Source organism: Psammomys obesus, unplaced genomic scaffold, assembly GCF_907164565.1.
Source record: "Psammomys obesus unplaced genomic scaffold, mPsaObe1.curated_primary_1811, whole genome shotgun sequence".
In the NCBI taxonomy this organism is placed as follows: Eukaryota; Metazoa; Chordata; class Mammalia; order Rodentia; family Muridae; genus Psammomys; species Psammomys obesus.
In genome coordinates, this window is record NW_026596125.1 from 1,156,883 (window position 1) to 1,172,557 (window position 15,675).

At 45.3% G+C, this 15,675-nt stretch overlaps 1 protein-coding gene across 1 annotated transcript; it reads right to left on the reverse strand.

The window, feature by feature from the left end:
* Opalin (oligodendrocytic myelin paranodal and inner loop protein) lies at positions 1–14,544 on the reverse strand. The gene is made up of 6 exons (XM_055591602.1): positions 14,376–14,544; positions 11,326–11,361; positions 8,189–8,236; positions 6,153–6,272; positions 4,343–4,399; positions 1–2,233 (listed from the first exon to the last, which is right to left on the reverse strand). Exons 1-6 carry the CDS (start codon positions 14,376–14,378, stop codon positions 2,057–2,059), a joined length of 441 nt encoding a protein of 146 aa, XP_055447577.1. The 5' UTR covers positions 14,379–14,544; the 3' UTR covers positions 1–2,056.
* Positions 14,545–15,675: the final 1,131 nt, after the last annotated feature.

A 15,675-nucleotide genomic window follows, 5' to 3' on the forward strand; every position in this document is an offset into this window, starting at 1 on the left:
CAAATAGGCCTCACAACTGCCTGCTGGGGTCAGTTTTATAAGTATAGAACTGAGGCTCTAGGTGACCAACATTCTGGGCTGGAGCTGACCGTCAAAGCTACAGTCTCCTCAAGGCAGGAAGTCCAAGGTCCTTCCCTGCCATGTAAGAGCAATAAATGTTTAGCACGCCTGGACATGGCTGCCTGAAGATGTCCAAATGCACTTATCTAGAAGCTGGGCCCACAGAACAACACATAACTGAATTACAGAGGTCCTTGAAGAGTGTGTGTGTGGTGGCCATTGGGTTTACAGAACCATTCTCTGTTGCTCAAAAAATTGGACCATTTCTGAACAACCAGAGGCCCCATATGAAAAAAAAATGGCTCCCAGGAATACCAAGGTGGCTCTTGGAGATTGTGGATGTTTCCAGAGATGCCCTGAGACCTCAGCTCTTCCACCTCGAAGCACAGCTTGCTCCAAGGCAGTGGCCATGCACATGGTAGCCATGACCAGGCCACCAGGAAGCCATCTGGGGAAGTGAAGGCAAAGGCCTGGCCCAAGCTGGTGAAATCATCTGTAGATTCCCCTTGTATGACAGGTGTGGACATACCAACCCATCCTTTTGGCCCTGTGTTCATCTTTGGTCCTCTTGATCTTTCTCCCTCACAAACATCTCTTCTTTATGATACTTCAAAGCAAAATGCCTCATTAAAACATGAATATCAATTTTATATTAGTTACTTCTCTCATTATTATGATGATAAAATGTCTGATAAAATAACTAAAGGGTGGAAAGACTTATCTTGGCTTACAGTTTGAGGGTATAGTATATCATGGCAGGGAGGCACAGAGGCAGGAGCTGGTCACACATTTTATCTATAGTCAGGAAGCAGAGAGTGATGAATTCCGTGTGTTCAACTTGGATTCCCTTTTATTCACTCCAGAACCCCAGGCCGTGGAATGGTGCTCTCCACATTCATGTAGGCCTTCTTGCTCAGCTAAATCCTCTGGAGCTGTGTTTCCATGGTGTTTCTAAATCCCACCAAGCTGGCAATGAAGACTGACCACCCAAGACTTTGGCATCCTAAAGGTCAACACGTCAGGTGTAACACAGGTCTCTGTACTTAGAATGAGGAACTTGGTTGACACATAAGGACAAATGGTGTCCAGAGTTGAAGTGAGTAGGCTGCTAGCGGCAATTAGAGTTATTTCTAAATGTCAACAATTTGGATTGCAGGCCACGGAGAATGATAAAAATCAAGATCTCCTTGTTGACTTTGTGACTATGGATAACAGCACTGCAGAGCAACTGCCTGACTTGGTCAGACAAAGCAGAATGAGAAGAGCTGGGAAAACAGGGTGAGGAGTGAGAATTAAGGCTTCTAGTGTCTACTAAGTGGAAACCACTTCCCTTTATTTCTTTTGTAATTTTTCCCAAATGGCCAAATGAGGCACAGAATAGTCTCCCCTCTTTTATAAAACCCAAAACAGTCTTGAGGAGGGTAGGGGACCTCAGAATTCTTGCAGCTGCTTAGTGGCATGTCTGACACCGAAGTCCTTAACCCCTTCTCTGCTGTGTGCCACGAATCAGCCACATGCTTCCTTTTGTAAGGGCATGTGTGGCTCGTGCGAACTTTACCCTGAGATCTTCAGAAAGAAGAAATGGCTTCTTTCACACGTCTTCTATAAGGTTTGCTCATGTCCTAAGTTGTGCTAAGCTGGCTTTAGCCAAGGTACCCAGAAAAGCCAACTCCCATCGCTTTATTATATTTTTTTAAGGTAAGAGTTGGAGCAGGTAAAGGAGAAGGCAGGACACTCAGAAGCCACACCCATTTCCCAAAAGCAAATGTCTCTGGATGCCCAGCAGCTCACCTGGGTTGTAGGGGCAGTTAAACCGAAAGGTCTGAGGTTGAATGAACCTTATTGCAGCCACCCCCTAAAGAGGCATCGCAGATCTATAAATGAAATTTATGTGGAATGAGAGGCTGCAGCTCCTCACCTCTCCAAGCATAGATCCCAAGCACAGATCACTGGGGTTTTCAGCCCTGTTTCTGTTCCCGGTCCTGATAAAGCCATATCATTCTAGGCTCAGTCTGGGCACGAGCCACCACAGTCCTCTTCTTCTCTCTATTTCTTCGGGAGGACGGTAGGTGTCGGGCAGGGGCTCCTCACTTCCAGAGACAGTCTTCACATATATGTGGCTTTCTTGGGCACCTCGTGGGTTCATCTCATGTGTGGGTGACCCCCTAGGATTCTTGAGAACACAAACAGATTTTAAAAAGAATATAGTACAGACTTCTGCTTCTGGCCAAGATAGCCTCAAAGAACCATATTGACCCTTGAACAGAAACAGCAAAACTCAGACCAAACATTTGAAGCAATTGTTGGCAAGATGGTGGGAACTGGGAGAGGAAAGACACTGACCCATGTGTGGCAGGGAATGAGTGGCATCTACAGTTGCCTGAGCTGTTGCCTTCAAGGATTTTTCATGCCATACAACTCTGGTTAATTATTGTTGGCAAAGTGTCTCTATCCTCTAACTTTTAATCTATTCAAGTCTTTATAAAGTGCTGTTCTGTAGATTCTTATAAATTTGGGCATTGCCTTTACAGCCAAACTGACTCTCTCTGCCTTGTAACTGAAGCTATTTAGGCCACTTACATCTAATCATTGATATGGTTGGATTCAAACCTACGCTCTTGCTTTTCTCTTTCATTTGTCCCATGTGTTCATTTTTTGTTAGTCTTCTCATGCTTAGTCCCTGTAAACTTTAGCACCTTACTAAGTTTATTGAAAAGTGGGTTAGGATTTATATAACAAATGTGTTTATTTTAGTTTTTTAAGAATGTTACGCATACGAATGTTTTGCCTAAAAGCACATGTCCTTGGTATCCAAGGAGGTCAGCAGAGTACAGATGCCCTAGAGTAAGAGCTATAGACCATTGTGAGATGTCACATGGGTGTTGGGAACTGAACCCAGGTCTTCAGAAAAAGCAGTAAGTATGGTTAACTGCAGAGCCATTCCTCCAGCTCCACACTGACTACAGAGATACAGAAAGTACTAGGAATTTGTGGTGGCTGACATCTTTAGGTAGTTGAGTCTTCCTATCCAGGACAACAGTACACAACCTTCATAACTTAGCTATTGTTGAGTGATTTTTACTAGGTTTTATTATTTCCATGCTAGGATTAGACATCTATCAGTTTTGTTGTTTGGCATTCTATATATTTTAATACCACTGTAAAATAGGATTTTATAAAATTCCTGTTTTTTTAATCTGATAGCTATTGATATTAAGAAATGCACATTGCTTTTGAATTTTTTTTCAGTGCTAGAAAGCAAACCTAAGCCTTTGTTCATGTGCACTGAGTGTTCTACCTCACAGATAAATTCTGTGTTTTGTTTTTATATACAATAAACTTATTCAACTGTTTTTCTAAGTCCAATAATTTATCTGTAGATTATTGAGTTTTTCTATGTTGACAGCCATCTATGATTTGCAAATTATGATAATTTTACTCCTTTCTTCTCAATGTTATATTTGCTTTTTCTTATCCCATTCTGTAGGTTAGGACCTAAAGTCCAGTGCTGAATACAAGTGGCAAACACTCTTGATTTATTTCTGATCTTAAAGACAATTCACTTAGGTGTCACTTTTCAAGTGAAATTCTTATTCTAGCTTACCTTGAAAGTCTATATCAAGGGATGGGGAGAAATGGTAGCTGCTGGCAAGGGTAAGGATCTGAGTTTGAATCCCTAGTACCCACATAAAAGCCAGGCATAGTGTAAGCTCTGTAATCCCAGTACTCTGACAGGAGGATGGGCAGCAGAGACAGGAGAATACCACAGAGCTTATGGACAAGCATCCGCAGAGGAAAACAACGAGATTCTTCTTAAGCAAGGTGGGAGGTAAGGACTGACACCTGTAATTGTCCCCTGACCCTACACACACCCATGGTATACATGCTCAAACATATGCATGTGCACACACTAAATAAATAAAGAGCTTTAGCATAAGTGACTTGCCCTTTAAAAACACCTTTTCTCCTATTAAGATGGCCGTATATCTATTTCCTTTGTCCATTAACAAAAATATATTAAGTTGATTTCCTTTTTTGCTGTTGCTGTATTAATTTGCAGTACTGGGCACAGAACATGGTGACTTCTGTGTGCTAGGTCAGACTTTACCACTTCGAATTCGGTGGTCAATAAGACACACCGATCACCTCCTGTGTGCTTTCCTGTATTTAGTTGTCTCCCTTTCCCAGGCCCTCACAGGGCACCTGTGAGCGAGTGAGGCTTAAAAACCTTTCTCCTGCTAACTTTCAGTCACACGTGGGGATTACAATCAAAAGTTCTTACCTCGGATATTTTGGGATTGTCATAGAGTTCTGAAATTTCACATGGTCTCTCACTTTCCTAAAGTGGTTATCAACAAACAAACAAACAAATGAACAAGCAAATCAGTAGAGAAGGACCACAGCTGCAACCACTCAAATTGTTGTGTCTTAAACCACAGTGCACATCAGACTTGCCAGAAGCCTTTAAAACACAACCTGCATGCAGACAAGAGCCCACCTTGAGCACAATGAACAGAGAGACCCAAGAAGCATTCCTACTCAACAATAGTTCCAGGGTTGGGATCGTGAAGATGCGAACAGGAGTAGACACGGAACAAGACTGGCTGTGAGCCGGTAGCTGGGTTCTCTGTACTCTGCTTTGCACACTGACATACATTTTGGGTTACAGTAATCCTCCTGTGCTCTTGAAATATTCCCAGTTACCAGTAGCCAATGGTAATCATGAGGTGTTAATGGGAATTCCAGAAGCTGAAAGTTTTAAGCTGCTGTTTTAAACAGCATGGCAAAACCTTGAGCCATCCTACTTCATCCCAGCCCCTTGCTCAGTGCATGCATTGCTGCTAGCACCACCAGCCCTGTAACGGTTGATAGAGAGGTCAAGAGACCTCATTCACATTTGTTGTTCAATTTTAAGCTATTCTATTTTATTATTAATTAAGGATGTTGTTCTACCAATGCACAGGAGGACTATAGACATCATAAAAATTGTATTGGGTTGAGAGGCCAGTGAGTAGAGTTCTTGCCCAGTACTTGGTAAATCCTGGACTTGATCCCCACTGCCACAAACAATCAAACCAGCTCCCCTAAATGTTTTTAGGACAATGACACTATTCTACCATTAGAAATTCTTATCTATCTATCTATCTATCTATCTATCTATCTATCTATCTATCTATGTGTTTGTGTGTCTGCCTGCATGTATGTGTATATACCACATACATGTGGAGGCCAGAAAAGGGTGTTGGATCCCTTAGGACTAAAGGTACAGGCGGTTGTGAGCCATCAAGTGGGTGCTAGGAATGGAACCCCAGTTCCTCTGGAAAATCAACTAGTGCTCTTAACTACTGAGCCATCTCTCCAGCTCCAGAAATTCCTGCTTTCATTGGCTTGCTGATTGATATATTTCAGCCTTCTAGGTCATTTTGAAGAACACCAAAAGTTAAACTATTGCCTAAATAAATAATGTCACCATCCCCCACAGTACTTCTTACCACATATCCAGTTTCTAGCCTGTCAGTACATGTGTATCCACGACGTAATGGTATTATCCCCCATTGCCTCAGGCTGCCCTTACAACTGTCCCTACCCCCCACAGTAGGTAGTGTTTGTGTGCATGTGCTAGGGTTCCTTATTGTTGTTTGGGGTGCTGGGGGTGGATCCCACACCCTTGCACATTCAAGGCAAGCACCGGGTCATGAGTTACACCCCCGGCCTGAGAGGAGAGTTTTGTGATACCCATGACAGAGCTGAACTAACCAAGGCATAGGAAATGCTGAGTCACCTGTCTAGGTTCACATCGTCCAGGATTAGAGCCCAGGCTTTCTATCTCCCATGTTAACATCTACCAGTATAAAAACAAGCACAACTGTTCATGAGTAGAGAGTGAAACTGGAGCCCTGAGGCTACCTGACACAGGTATATCATGCTGTGAAAGCATGTTGAATGGGATGTCAGGGGTCCACACACATTCTCTGGTCTTAACATGGACAGCTACGTCATCACTTTTTTTGTCTCTTGTCTTCCCTCATATTCTTTTCATCTGATGATGCTGATTCGAGCTAAACATTCACCCCCAAGGAAGCAGCCATCACCTCAATGGATCCATCGAAGCTCCTTCTTCGCTGAATCAAGGTAAACAGCAAGGCCACCAGCAGAGCTGTGGCCAGCAGGGATGGGATTCCGGCTGCCAGCCCAACAGAGGGGCCACAATCCTAGCTCAGAAAGATAAAACAGGGTCAGGGAAGCACAGATGCTTCGAGAATAGAGGGTACAGTCAGTGATTAAAAAGAAACCAACAAAAAGGTGTATGGGCCCTGGATGCATTGGAGAAATACTTCAAAAGATATTTGTAACATATATGACTGGTAACTTGCTCTCCTAGGATCTAATTAATGTTTAATCTATTTTGGAATGGTGATCATCTACTAGAAAAATGCTCAACTAAAAAAAAAAAAAAAAAAAAATTTGAGCAGGAGTCCCAGGAAACAGAAGCACAAACTATCTCTCAGAAGAGTCAAGGTACACGTCACAGCCACAGTCGGATGCCATCTGCCTCCTGTCTGAAAAAGTCAATTCTTTTCTTTTCCTCTCTCTCTCTTCTATCTCTCTCTGTACTGTGGATGGCGGTTAACATAGAGACCCAGCTAGTCAAAGCGCAGAGAATCAGCGCCTGTAGAGTGCTCAGTTGTGAATGGATCTCTATATTTTGCCTCCTCCCCTATGGCTCAAGGAATGTTTCAGAAGAGTGGGGAGAGGCAGAAGGGCCAGAAGTCAAGGGAGACTAGGGCAAAACAGGGTCTGATGCTCAAGACAGGAGCATCCCACCATGAGCCCACAGTAGCTGTGGTTGTCTGCACAAGATGAAGCCGGTCAGTCATCTAGCAGAGCTCGAGGCAGGGCATGTGAGCTGCCACAACTAGTTGAGGAGATATTGACGGTAAATGGCTTTCAGGAGGGGGAGAGTTAGTTTTCTTCAGCGGTTTGGTCCTTGGGCCATACTCCAGTGGTTGGCTCCAAAACTGTGTGTGTAAGGGCAGCACAGTTTAGATTCAGTGGGTTATTAAGGGGGAGGGGGGAAGACATGAGGTTTCCAGGGGAGAGGAGTGTGGGGATATCTGAGAAGAGCTGGAGTTGGGAGTGGGGAATGAATATAATTGCAACACACTGTGCGCAAGCATGAAATTCAAAAGGAACAAATAAAAATACTATATTAAAAAGAATAGCGTATAGAGAGAAAACAAAAGTCAGTGCTGTTAGTATACCCCATGCCATCTGAAATTATTTTGAAAACATTTGTATTAAACACATTAGTCAGTTTTCAAGTGTGTACTTTACTCTGACTGTTAACAGTTATGCTTGTAGCACCATAAGGTCTGAGGTTTGCAGATTTTTTTTTTTTTTTTTGGAAATTAGACTAAAGACAATATGCAAAACCATATATATGCAACAAATACAACACTGGGTCCCATAACATTATGTGATTTTTATGAAAGAGTAAAAATTCATGTCACCAATATGCAGAATGAGGACTGTTTGCAGAATAATATTTCGTACATATAACTGATGCTCAGATCAAGACTTAGAATGCTCCCCAAACCTCAGAGTAGTGGGTGACCACTACTCTGAAGTCTATTGCTGCAGATGGGTTTTGTCTGGTTACCAACATACAGATACAAGCATAAGTATAAACTCTTCTATCTCTGGCTGCTTTTCTCTGTGCTCTGTGAATTTGCCTACGTACATGTGTCTGTTTTTGTTTGTTTGTATGTCTGTTGTGTATCTATACGGACCTATACATGCAGGAGCCTGCGGAGGTCAGAAGAGGACGTAAGAGCCTCAGGAACTGGGTTGCAGGCAGTTTAAGCTATCCTGTGAGTGCTGGGAACCAAACGGGGGTCTTAGGTAAGTGCCCTTCACTGCTGAGCCATCCCTTCAGCCCCAGGGCCTGTGGTTTCACAGTCTCTCTTTTGCTTTTGAGCAGGAGTGGTCATAGGAATAATTATTAAGTCTATTCCTGGGCTTGGCGACAGTTCACAAGTCAAATGCTGATCCTCAAAGTAAATGCAAGAGGTGTGGGAACACTGCACCCTCACGTTACGGATGACAGAGCCAAGGCTTGCTCACTTACCTGAACACTTACTGTGGCTCTGGCACTCGTGGCAACTGGAGAGGAAGTCTGTGTGAAAGGAGAATAGGCCATATAAGAAAACAAAACCTGTAGGGCGCACATCAAGCAAAGCATCCTGCTAATGGTGGAGCCAAATCCCTGAAGGCCACCGTATTGGCTAGATTTTTGTGTCAACTCCACACAAGCTAGAGTCATCAGAGAGGAAGGAGCCTCAGTTGAGGAAATGCCTCCATGAGATCCAGCTGTAGGGCATTGTCTCAATTAGTGATCAATGGGGGAGGTGGGGCCATCCCTGGGCGGGTGGTCCTGGGTTCTATAAGAAAGCAGGCTGAGCAAGCCATGGAGAGCAAGCCAGTAAGCAGCAGCCCTCCATGGCCTGTGCATCAGCTCCTGCCTCCAGGATCCTGCCCTGTGTGAGTTCCTGTCCTGACTTCCTTCAGTGATGAACAGCAGTGTGGAAGTGTAAGCACAATAAACCCTTCCCTCCCCCGACTTGCTTTTTGGTCATGGTTTTTGCCGCAGCACTAGAAACCCTACGATAGTCACCTTTCCCCTAAGAGATTAACAGTAGCAGCTACAGACAGAACCTCGTGTGGCTGCTTCCCAAGGAAGAATTCGAGTGAAATTAAGCTACGAGAAAACAAATTCCAAAAGTTGAGTGACGTCTTCACTATCCACCTGGTGAATCACTATCCACCTGGTGAATCTGCTGCAACACGTTCTGTCTCCTGTCCCTAGCCTTGGGGCTGGGGCCAGCACCCCCCCCCCCCCCCCCCGCCGTGTCCCTACTAGGAGAAAATGTAGACACTGCAGTAAGGCTTCATATGGAACCTTCTTAAGGAAGCCGTGTCTGTTTTCAAACACACAGTAGAGCAAGTGGCATCCATGGATGGTCCATGGGCCTGAGATGAGCCCACACGGAACAGCGCGCTAATCCTTCCGGTCCGTGTCTCCACTTGAGGAAGGAGGGGTGCTACCTGCCTCTCCTGTCTGAGATAGGTCAAATGCATCTCTGGGAAGGAAGATTTACACGAGCAACTGTGTACACTGCTGTGTGGAGTCACCCTGGGTCCTGGGGGCTCAGTGGCAGGGTACTGGCCCAGCATGTGGATACCTAGCATGGGCCCACACACACACACACACAAACGCAAAACATGCACACACATGAATGCATACCACATATGCAGACATGAAATGGAAAAGATAAATAAATAAATAAACAAATAAACAAAATAGGAAGTCACCTCTGGGGGTTTTAGGGATCACATGAGCACCACAATCATGACCTTCTGTCACCCCTTTAAAGCATTCACACACTAGCCGGGTCTACTTTTGTTTCATCCTCTCGGTGACCTTGGTGACCACATTGCCACTGATGACTCCAACCTGAACTTGAGCACTTGAACTCCAGAACAGGCCTCTTTCCTCCCATCAGGGATGTTGGCAGCGCTCCCTGTTGTTCATTAGATGACTGCTTTCACACAAACACGACCCCACGCCCTCTCATAACCCTGGGGCCCTGCCCTGGTGGGAAGCAGGGTCTTTCTGCGGATGGTGGGAAGAGTCCACCGTTATTTCAGGCAAAGTCTCCTGTCTTCAAAGTTCAGAAATGTACTCAGGCTGGTTAGGGCAAAAAATAAAAACGTATCCGGCACAGTGAGGTACAGACTTTGATCACAGAACTTGGAAGGCAGAGAGATCTTGAGTTCAAGGCTATCCTGGGCTACAGGCAAGATCCAGTTCCTGAATAAATAACTTTTTAAGGCATTAACACCTGGAACACAGAGGCATCTAGGGGAGCCCAAGAGCAGGGGAGAAGCTGGCTTCTCTAGATCCTGAAGGTAGGGAAGGGGAACTCTCCACCCCTCCTAGGCAGCATGGCTGCCTTTCTGTTTACATCCTGTTTGTCTTGATGAGATTTCTGCTGTCATGAACACCTGTTAATTCTATACCTAAAGCAGCCACTACATGCCAGGCTGTCCAAGCCCTTTTCCCATATCGACTGGCCACACTTTACAATGCCCAGTGAAGCAGGACCAACATGGCCTCCATTTTACAGATGAGAAGAGCAAGGGAAGGGAAGTGACTTGTGTAAGCTAGCACAGCCCTAGGTTACACAGCCATGACAATAGCGTTACCCGCTGAAAACTCAAATTCTTGGTTGGCCCAATCACTCTCTTCCCACCCTCCACACTAACGGAGTAATGTCAAATACAGACGAAGCCAGACATGGTGGTATGTGCACTAGGAGGTGGAAGCAGAAGCATCGCAGGCTCAGGGCCAATCAGAGCTACACTAGGAACTCTTGTCTCAAAATAAGAAAAAGAAAGAAAGAAAGAAAAAAGAAGGAAGGAAGGAAGGAAAGAAAGAAAGAAAGAAAGAAAGAAAGAAAGAAAGAAAGAAAGAAAGAAAGAAAGAAAAAGAAAAGGAAGAAAGAAAGAAATGAAGTCTTATCTATAATGATGCTTGTCATACATTATTCCCATCTGGAACTCATTACATAAAAAAATCATTTGAAGACATAAGGTGACTATTCTCAGTTGTGGTTATACATACTGAATATTTAAGGTACAAAATTATACGCAGAGTAAGAACACGGTAGGAAGAACAAGTTGGCGTTCATGTAAAGTCAGACAGCAGGGGGCGCCACTCCCGTGTTCTCTGCTGATGGGAATTTAAAGCTTTGGTTTTCTTTTTCAAAATGTACATTTGCACTTTTTGTTGTTGTTGTTAAAAAACATCGTTCTCAGGGCTGGAGAGATTGCTCGGTGGGTATAGGCAGTTGCTGCAAATGCCTGAGTTCAATCCCTGAAGCCACTTGGTAGAAGGAGAAAACGGATTCCTTCCAGCAAGTTGTCTTGATTTCCATGGGCATGCCATAGCACATGTACACTCATCACACACACACGCGCACACACACACACACACACACACACACACACACACACACACCAAAGAGAGGGAGGGGACAATTTAAATGAAAACAAAGAAGCAAACAAACAAGCATTGCCCTCAGCACCGCTCAACACAATATTCAGGGCACGTGGCGTGGGACGATGTTCTGGAGCTCCCACTGTAAGTTCTACTTAGACCTTCACTGACTTGCCTGGAGTCGGAGGTCTCACTACTGTACTTACTGTATTCGACGGCAGTGTAAAGTTCAGTGAAAAACTCTGCAAGAGAGAAAGAAGCATTAAAACTCCCGGGGACGGTTAGCAACCTCCTGAACCTCGGCCTCCAAGCCACAGCAACCCCATCAAAGATGTGCTGAACCCAGAGATGGGCTTCACAGCGCTTCTCAGTTCTCAGAGCAGTAGACGTGGGAGCCGGAGGTAGTGGAGAGCCGTGCCCACGGCAGGGAGTCTTTCCTTCCCACCCTCCGCTCCCCAGCCAGGGCTAGACTGAGGAGCCCAAGGCATTGAAAATCGCCTTTTCCCAGAATGCCTTTCAAGGGGAGCGCTGTGAGAATTCCGAAGTGCTTAGCCATACTTTCAGCGTAGAGCAGACCAGCGCCCCCAAGCGGCATGGTGTAAGCCCTGACTATTAACCACCTTCCCGAGTTAACCTGGGAGAGACGAGGCTGCCTTTTTTATTTGTTTGTTTGTTTGTTTTGTTTTGTTTTGCCTTGTTTTTACCAAGTTTGAAATTGGAGGCTCTGGTCGTGAGCTGAACTGGTCAGGGCAGCGTAGACGTGGACTTATCCTTGCTCTGCCTGGGACTCACTCGGCGCCTGGTTTATCCTTTCCCAGTGGTGTGTGAGCGATAAATAAACTTCCTTCTTACAGCATTCCGTATTCCCACGCATGCCTCTTCTTAAGGTCAGGTTCTGCCAATGTCTCTGGTGGCTCCTTTCTGCTCCCCCTTCCCTGTCCATCATTCCAGTTTGCACTGATTTGCACATATTTCCCTTGTTCTACCAAGTCCCTTCCCTGCTGCCATGCTATGGCTTAGCCGGTGGCCTTCCCTGGCCCTGGCACTACCCACGCCTACAGGTGCCCCAAGGGCGCTTGCTGATCACTATGGTGTATTCAGCTGTCCAGACTTATCTCATCAGCAGTGATGTCAGGGGGCCACGGACAAAGCTTCCTTTGGAAGAGATGGAAGAGGGCTGCAAGCAACAAGTGGGCCTTTGCATGCGTTGTTTGTTGACCTTCGGATGACGAAGGTTTGGGCCAATTTTAGACAGACTTTCATATTTTGTAGAAACACAGTGTCATGCTGTCATGGTGAAGAAAGGATGGCATAGTGCCGTCTTAGAGACGCAGCTGGAGGGAGAGGGGTGTGGTGGTGAGGCAAACCCGGGCTCTGGGCCGCCTGATCTGGGTGTGGATACAGCCTCTGCCACGTTGAAGTTGTACGGTCTTGGAGAAGACCAACTTTCTGGTCTCTATATCCTCATCAGCCCTCTATCCTGCCAGGCTCCGTTTTCCCATTCTGGAAATGGGGTAGTGCTTCTCCTGCCCACCTTCCAGGAAAAGTCCAAGGGATCCACTGTCTGCGGCAGCTCCTTCCAGCCAGCAAATGTTCTGGGCCGATGTGACTCCCACGATGTCATGTGTTTCAAGGCCTGTCTGGCACAGAGCTGGCATGGGGGGCCACTCAGCTTGTCGATTAAATTGTCAGCACCAGGCAGCCATCGTGAAAGGAACCGAATGGTCAGTCGGTGTCATGGCTATAGTATGTTTTTAACAGCCCTTAGTATCCCTCAGGAGTTTGCTACTTATGATGGGAAAGACGCAACAGGACAGTGACTGCCACGGACACCGTTCTGAGGACTTCCCACGAGGATGGTATTATTATCCCCACAGCCCAGGTGAGGAAACCTAGACCAAGGTGAGCTTCCTTCCAGAGGTCAGTGGTAAATCCTGGGTTAGGTCTCAGGTCTCCCTAACTCCTTGGACTCCTCATCACTTCTTTTCAAATCCCACGTGATACCTGCAACAGCTGTTTACGGCCTACCTTCTTCAGCATAATGTCCTCTGAGCCCCTCAGGCTGTGAAAACCTTGGAATCTCCTCCGTAAAGGCTGGATATATCATCTACATATATATTTGTATATACACACTCATATATACTGACTAGGTATTTAATATAAGTACTCCGCTGTTTCTTTACTCACTCACCCATTGGTAGCCACCTGAGTTATTTTCAGGGAAGTTCACAAATTTAAGGTGCATTGACCCAGAAATGCTCTAGTACATAAACTGCTTCAGTATACCCTTTAACAACTTGATCTTGGTTCAGATTGACCCTGAAACTGCCATATTAATGAAAGAGCCATCCGAGACACTGCTGAAACAAATCTAATAGCTGGTAATGGGGCACTGAATGGGCAAAAATTGACAAGAGTTTGGCTTCTATTTTTTTTTTTAACTTTCTGTTGTTTCTCCTAGAACAAGTAGAAAAATAATTAAGGCTTATAAACTAATATTTATAACCAAAGCATCCTAACTTTGAAATATATAATGTTTGTATGTAATACATTAGTTACATGTTATATACTATTGTGTGCTTTTAAGTTATATGTTGTATACAAGGCCATTTTCATCTAAACATATAAAGTACTTTGAGCATGATTCTGGTACCCCACTATCTTCCCTTTTCACCACTTCCAGCTAGTTCTACTGCTACTTTCAAGTTAATAGGTATATTAATATCTACATATTTCAAGTTAATATATATATAATTTTTTGCATCTATAAAGCCTAGGACTCACACAGAGAAATAAAAAAGCCTCTTGATTTCCTGATTTAGCAAACTTCCCTGGGTGAGTCACAACCAAATATGCATCACACATCGGTAAGAAAGGTGGACGCTCTTGTCCACACTGCTGAGAAAGCAGCAGGCAGAAGACTGATGGAGGAAAGACGAAGTCGCTGGTCCAAACCCAAGGCTCCCAGCAGGAAATGGAGTGAGCTGAAATACCTCCCCTGTATCCCTTTGAACAGAAGGCTTAACAAGAAAAGCTTCATATCAAGTGAAAGGTGAAATCAGCACATATGTGATGAGAACTTTTTTAAATTACTATTTTGCACCTAGGAAAATAATTAAAAACCAAGCTCCAGGACTTTGTCATCTTAAGGATAAAGCTATATGTATTGAACCAGGAGATCGAACCTTAAAAGTCCTGGAACTGGTTCACAGTGAGAGAAAAAAAGGTTAGGCTGAGGAAAGATGCTAATACTTACCATTTCTAACAGGCTTCCTTGGCAAGCTTCTCTCTCACTGGCACTGTCCGCCTGTGTCTCCCACTTGTAAGACACCAGCTGGGAACGCTTGGGAGGCAGGGCTAGAGGTAGTCCCAGGAAAGCCCTTGCCAAGCCATGTATGGTCAGGGGAGTAGCCAAGCCCTTAGCTGATGAGCTTCTGTCCCCTGCGTGCTGCATATGGCTTGAGTCTTTGTTCTCTTTGTCTTTATCTTCTGTCCTTTTTACTTTGCAGCAAAGAAGCCACAAGCTGGCCTGAGAGCTTGGAGCTCTGGCAGCTGGGGACTCATTAGAAACAATGGGCTAAAGAGATGGCTCAGTAGTTGAGATCAGATGCCACTCTTCAGAGGTCCAGGGTTCAGTTCCTAGCATCCCCTTTGGACAACTAAATACAGCCTGTAACTACAGCTCCAGGCCCTCCTATAGGTTCTTCTGACCTCTGTGGGCACGGACCACACACAGACACACACACACAGAGTGGGGGGTCTTTTTTAAAACAATGACAAGAAAACTGAGGTTGACTTCTCCATCCCGCAGCAGACAGGCATCACACTAGTTGCATCCCTAGCCATGATGTGGGCAACGTGACATCGCTATCAGCACAGGGGATGGCTGCATAAGTGCTGAAGCCACTCTGTGTGAGGCAGGGCTATGGCTACCACAGTGAACAACAGACCCAGCAGGCCATGGGCAGCCTGGTGGCAGGTTTGACTTCCAGATTTGGCTCCTTGCATCTTGAGTGCAAATCTCCTAGAGCTGAGGCTTCTTTCAATAGCTTACGATTTCTGTCATGAGTTTGCCTCTTAAAACAGTGAGTTGCAGGGCTAGAGAGACAGCTCAGTCAGGAGAGTGCCTGCCTAGCACTGAAAGGAGGGTGTTGAATACACATGCTTCTGGACCTATCTAGTCCAAGATCCAGGTCCCAGCCATGCTGATGTATGAGAAGAGTCCATGGACAGCCATGTCCTCGATTTTCTCTCACACATCACACTGGGGCCAGGGTTTCACTGTATTCGTGTGTGGTACAAAAATACCATTGCAGGACACTTGTTCTGATTTCTCCAAGTGTTTCTCCAAAATGTCAGTAATGGTGACCAGAGAGCTGGCCCAGCAGTTAAGGATACTGGCTGCTTTTGAACTGGATCTGGGCTCAGTTCCCAGCACCCACATGGTGGCTCACAACTGCCTGAAAATTCCCATCCCTCGGGACCTTATGCCTTCTTCTGAGGGTACCAGGCACATAAACAGTGCACATGCATACAGGTAGGCAAACACTCATACA

Excerpts from the sequence above, each read along its gene's own strand:
- Opalin (XM_055591602.1), bottom strand. Across the intron at positions 6,273-8,188 it reads GAGCCACAGTAAGTGTTCAG|GATTGTGGCCCCTCTGTTGG; the intron begins GTAAGTGAGCAA and ends TTTCTGAGCTAG. Across the intron at positions 4,400-6,152 it reads GCTTCGATGGATCCATTGAG|GAAAGTGAGAGACCATGTGA; the intron begins GTGATGGCTGCT and ends TAACCACTTTAG.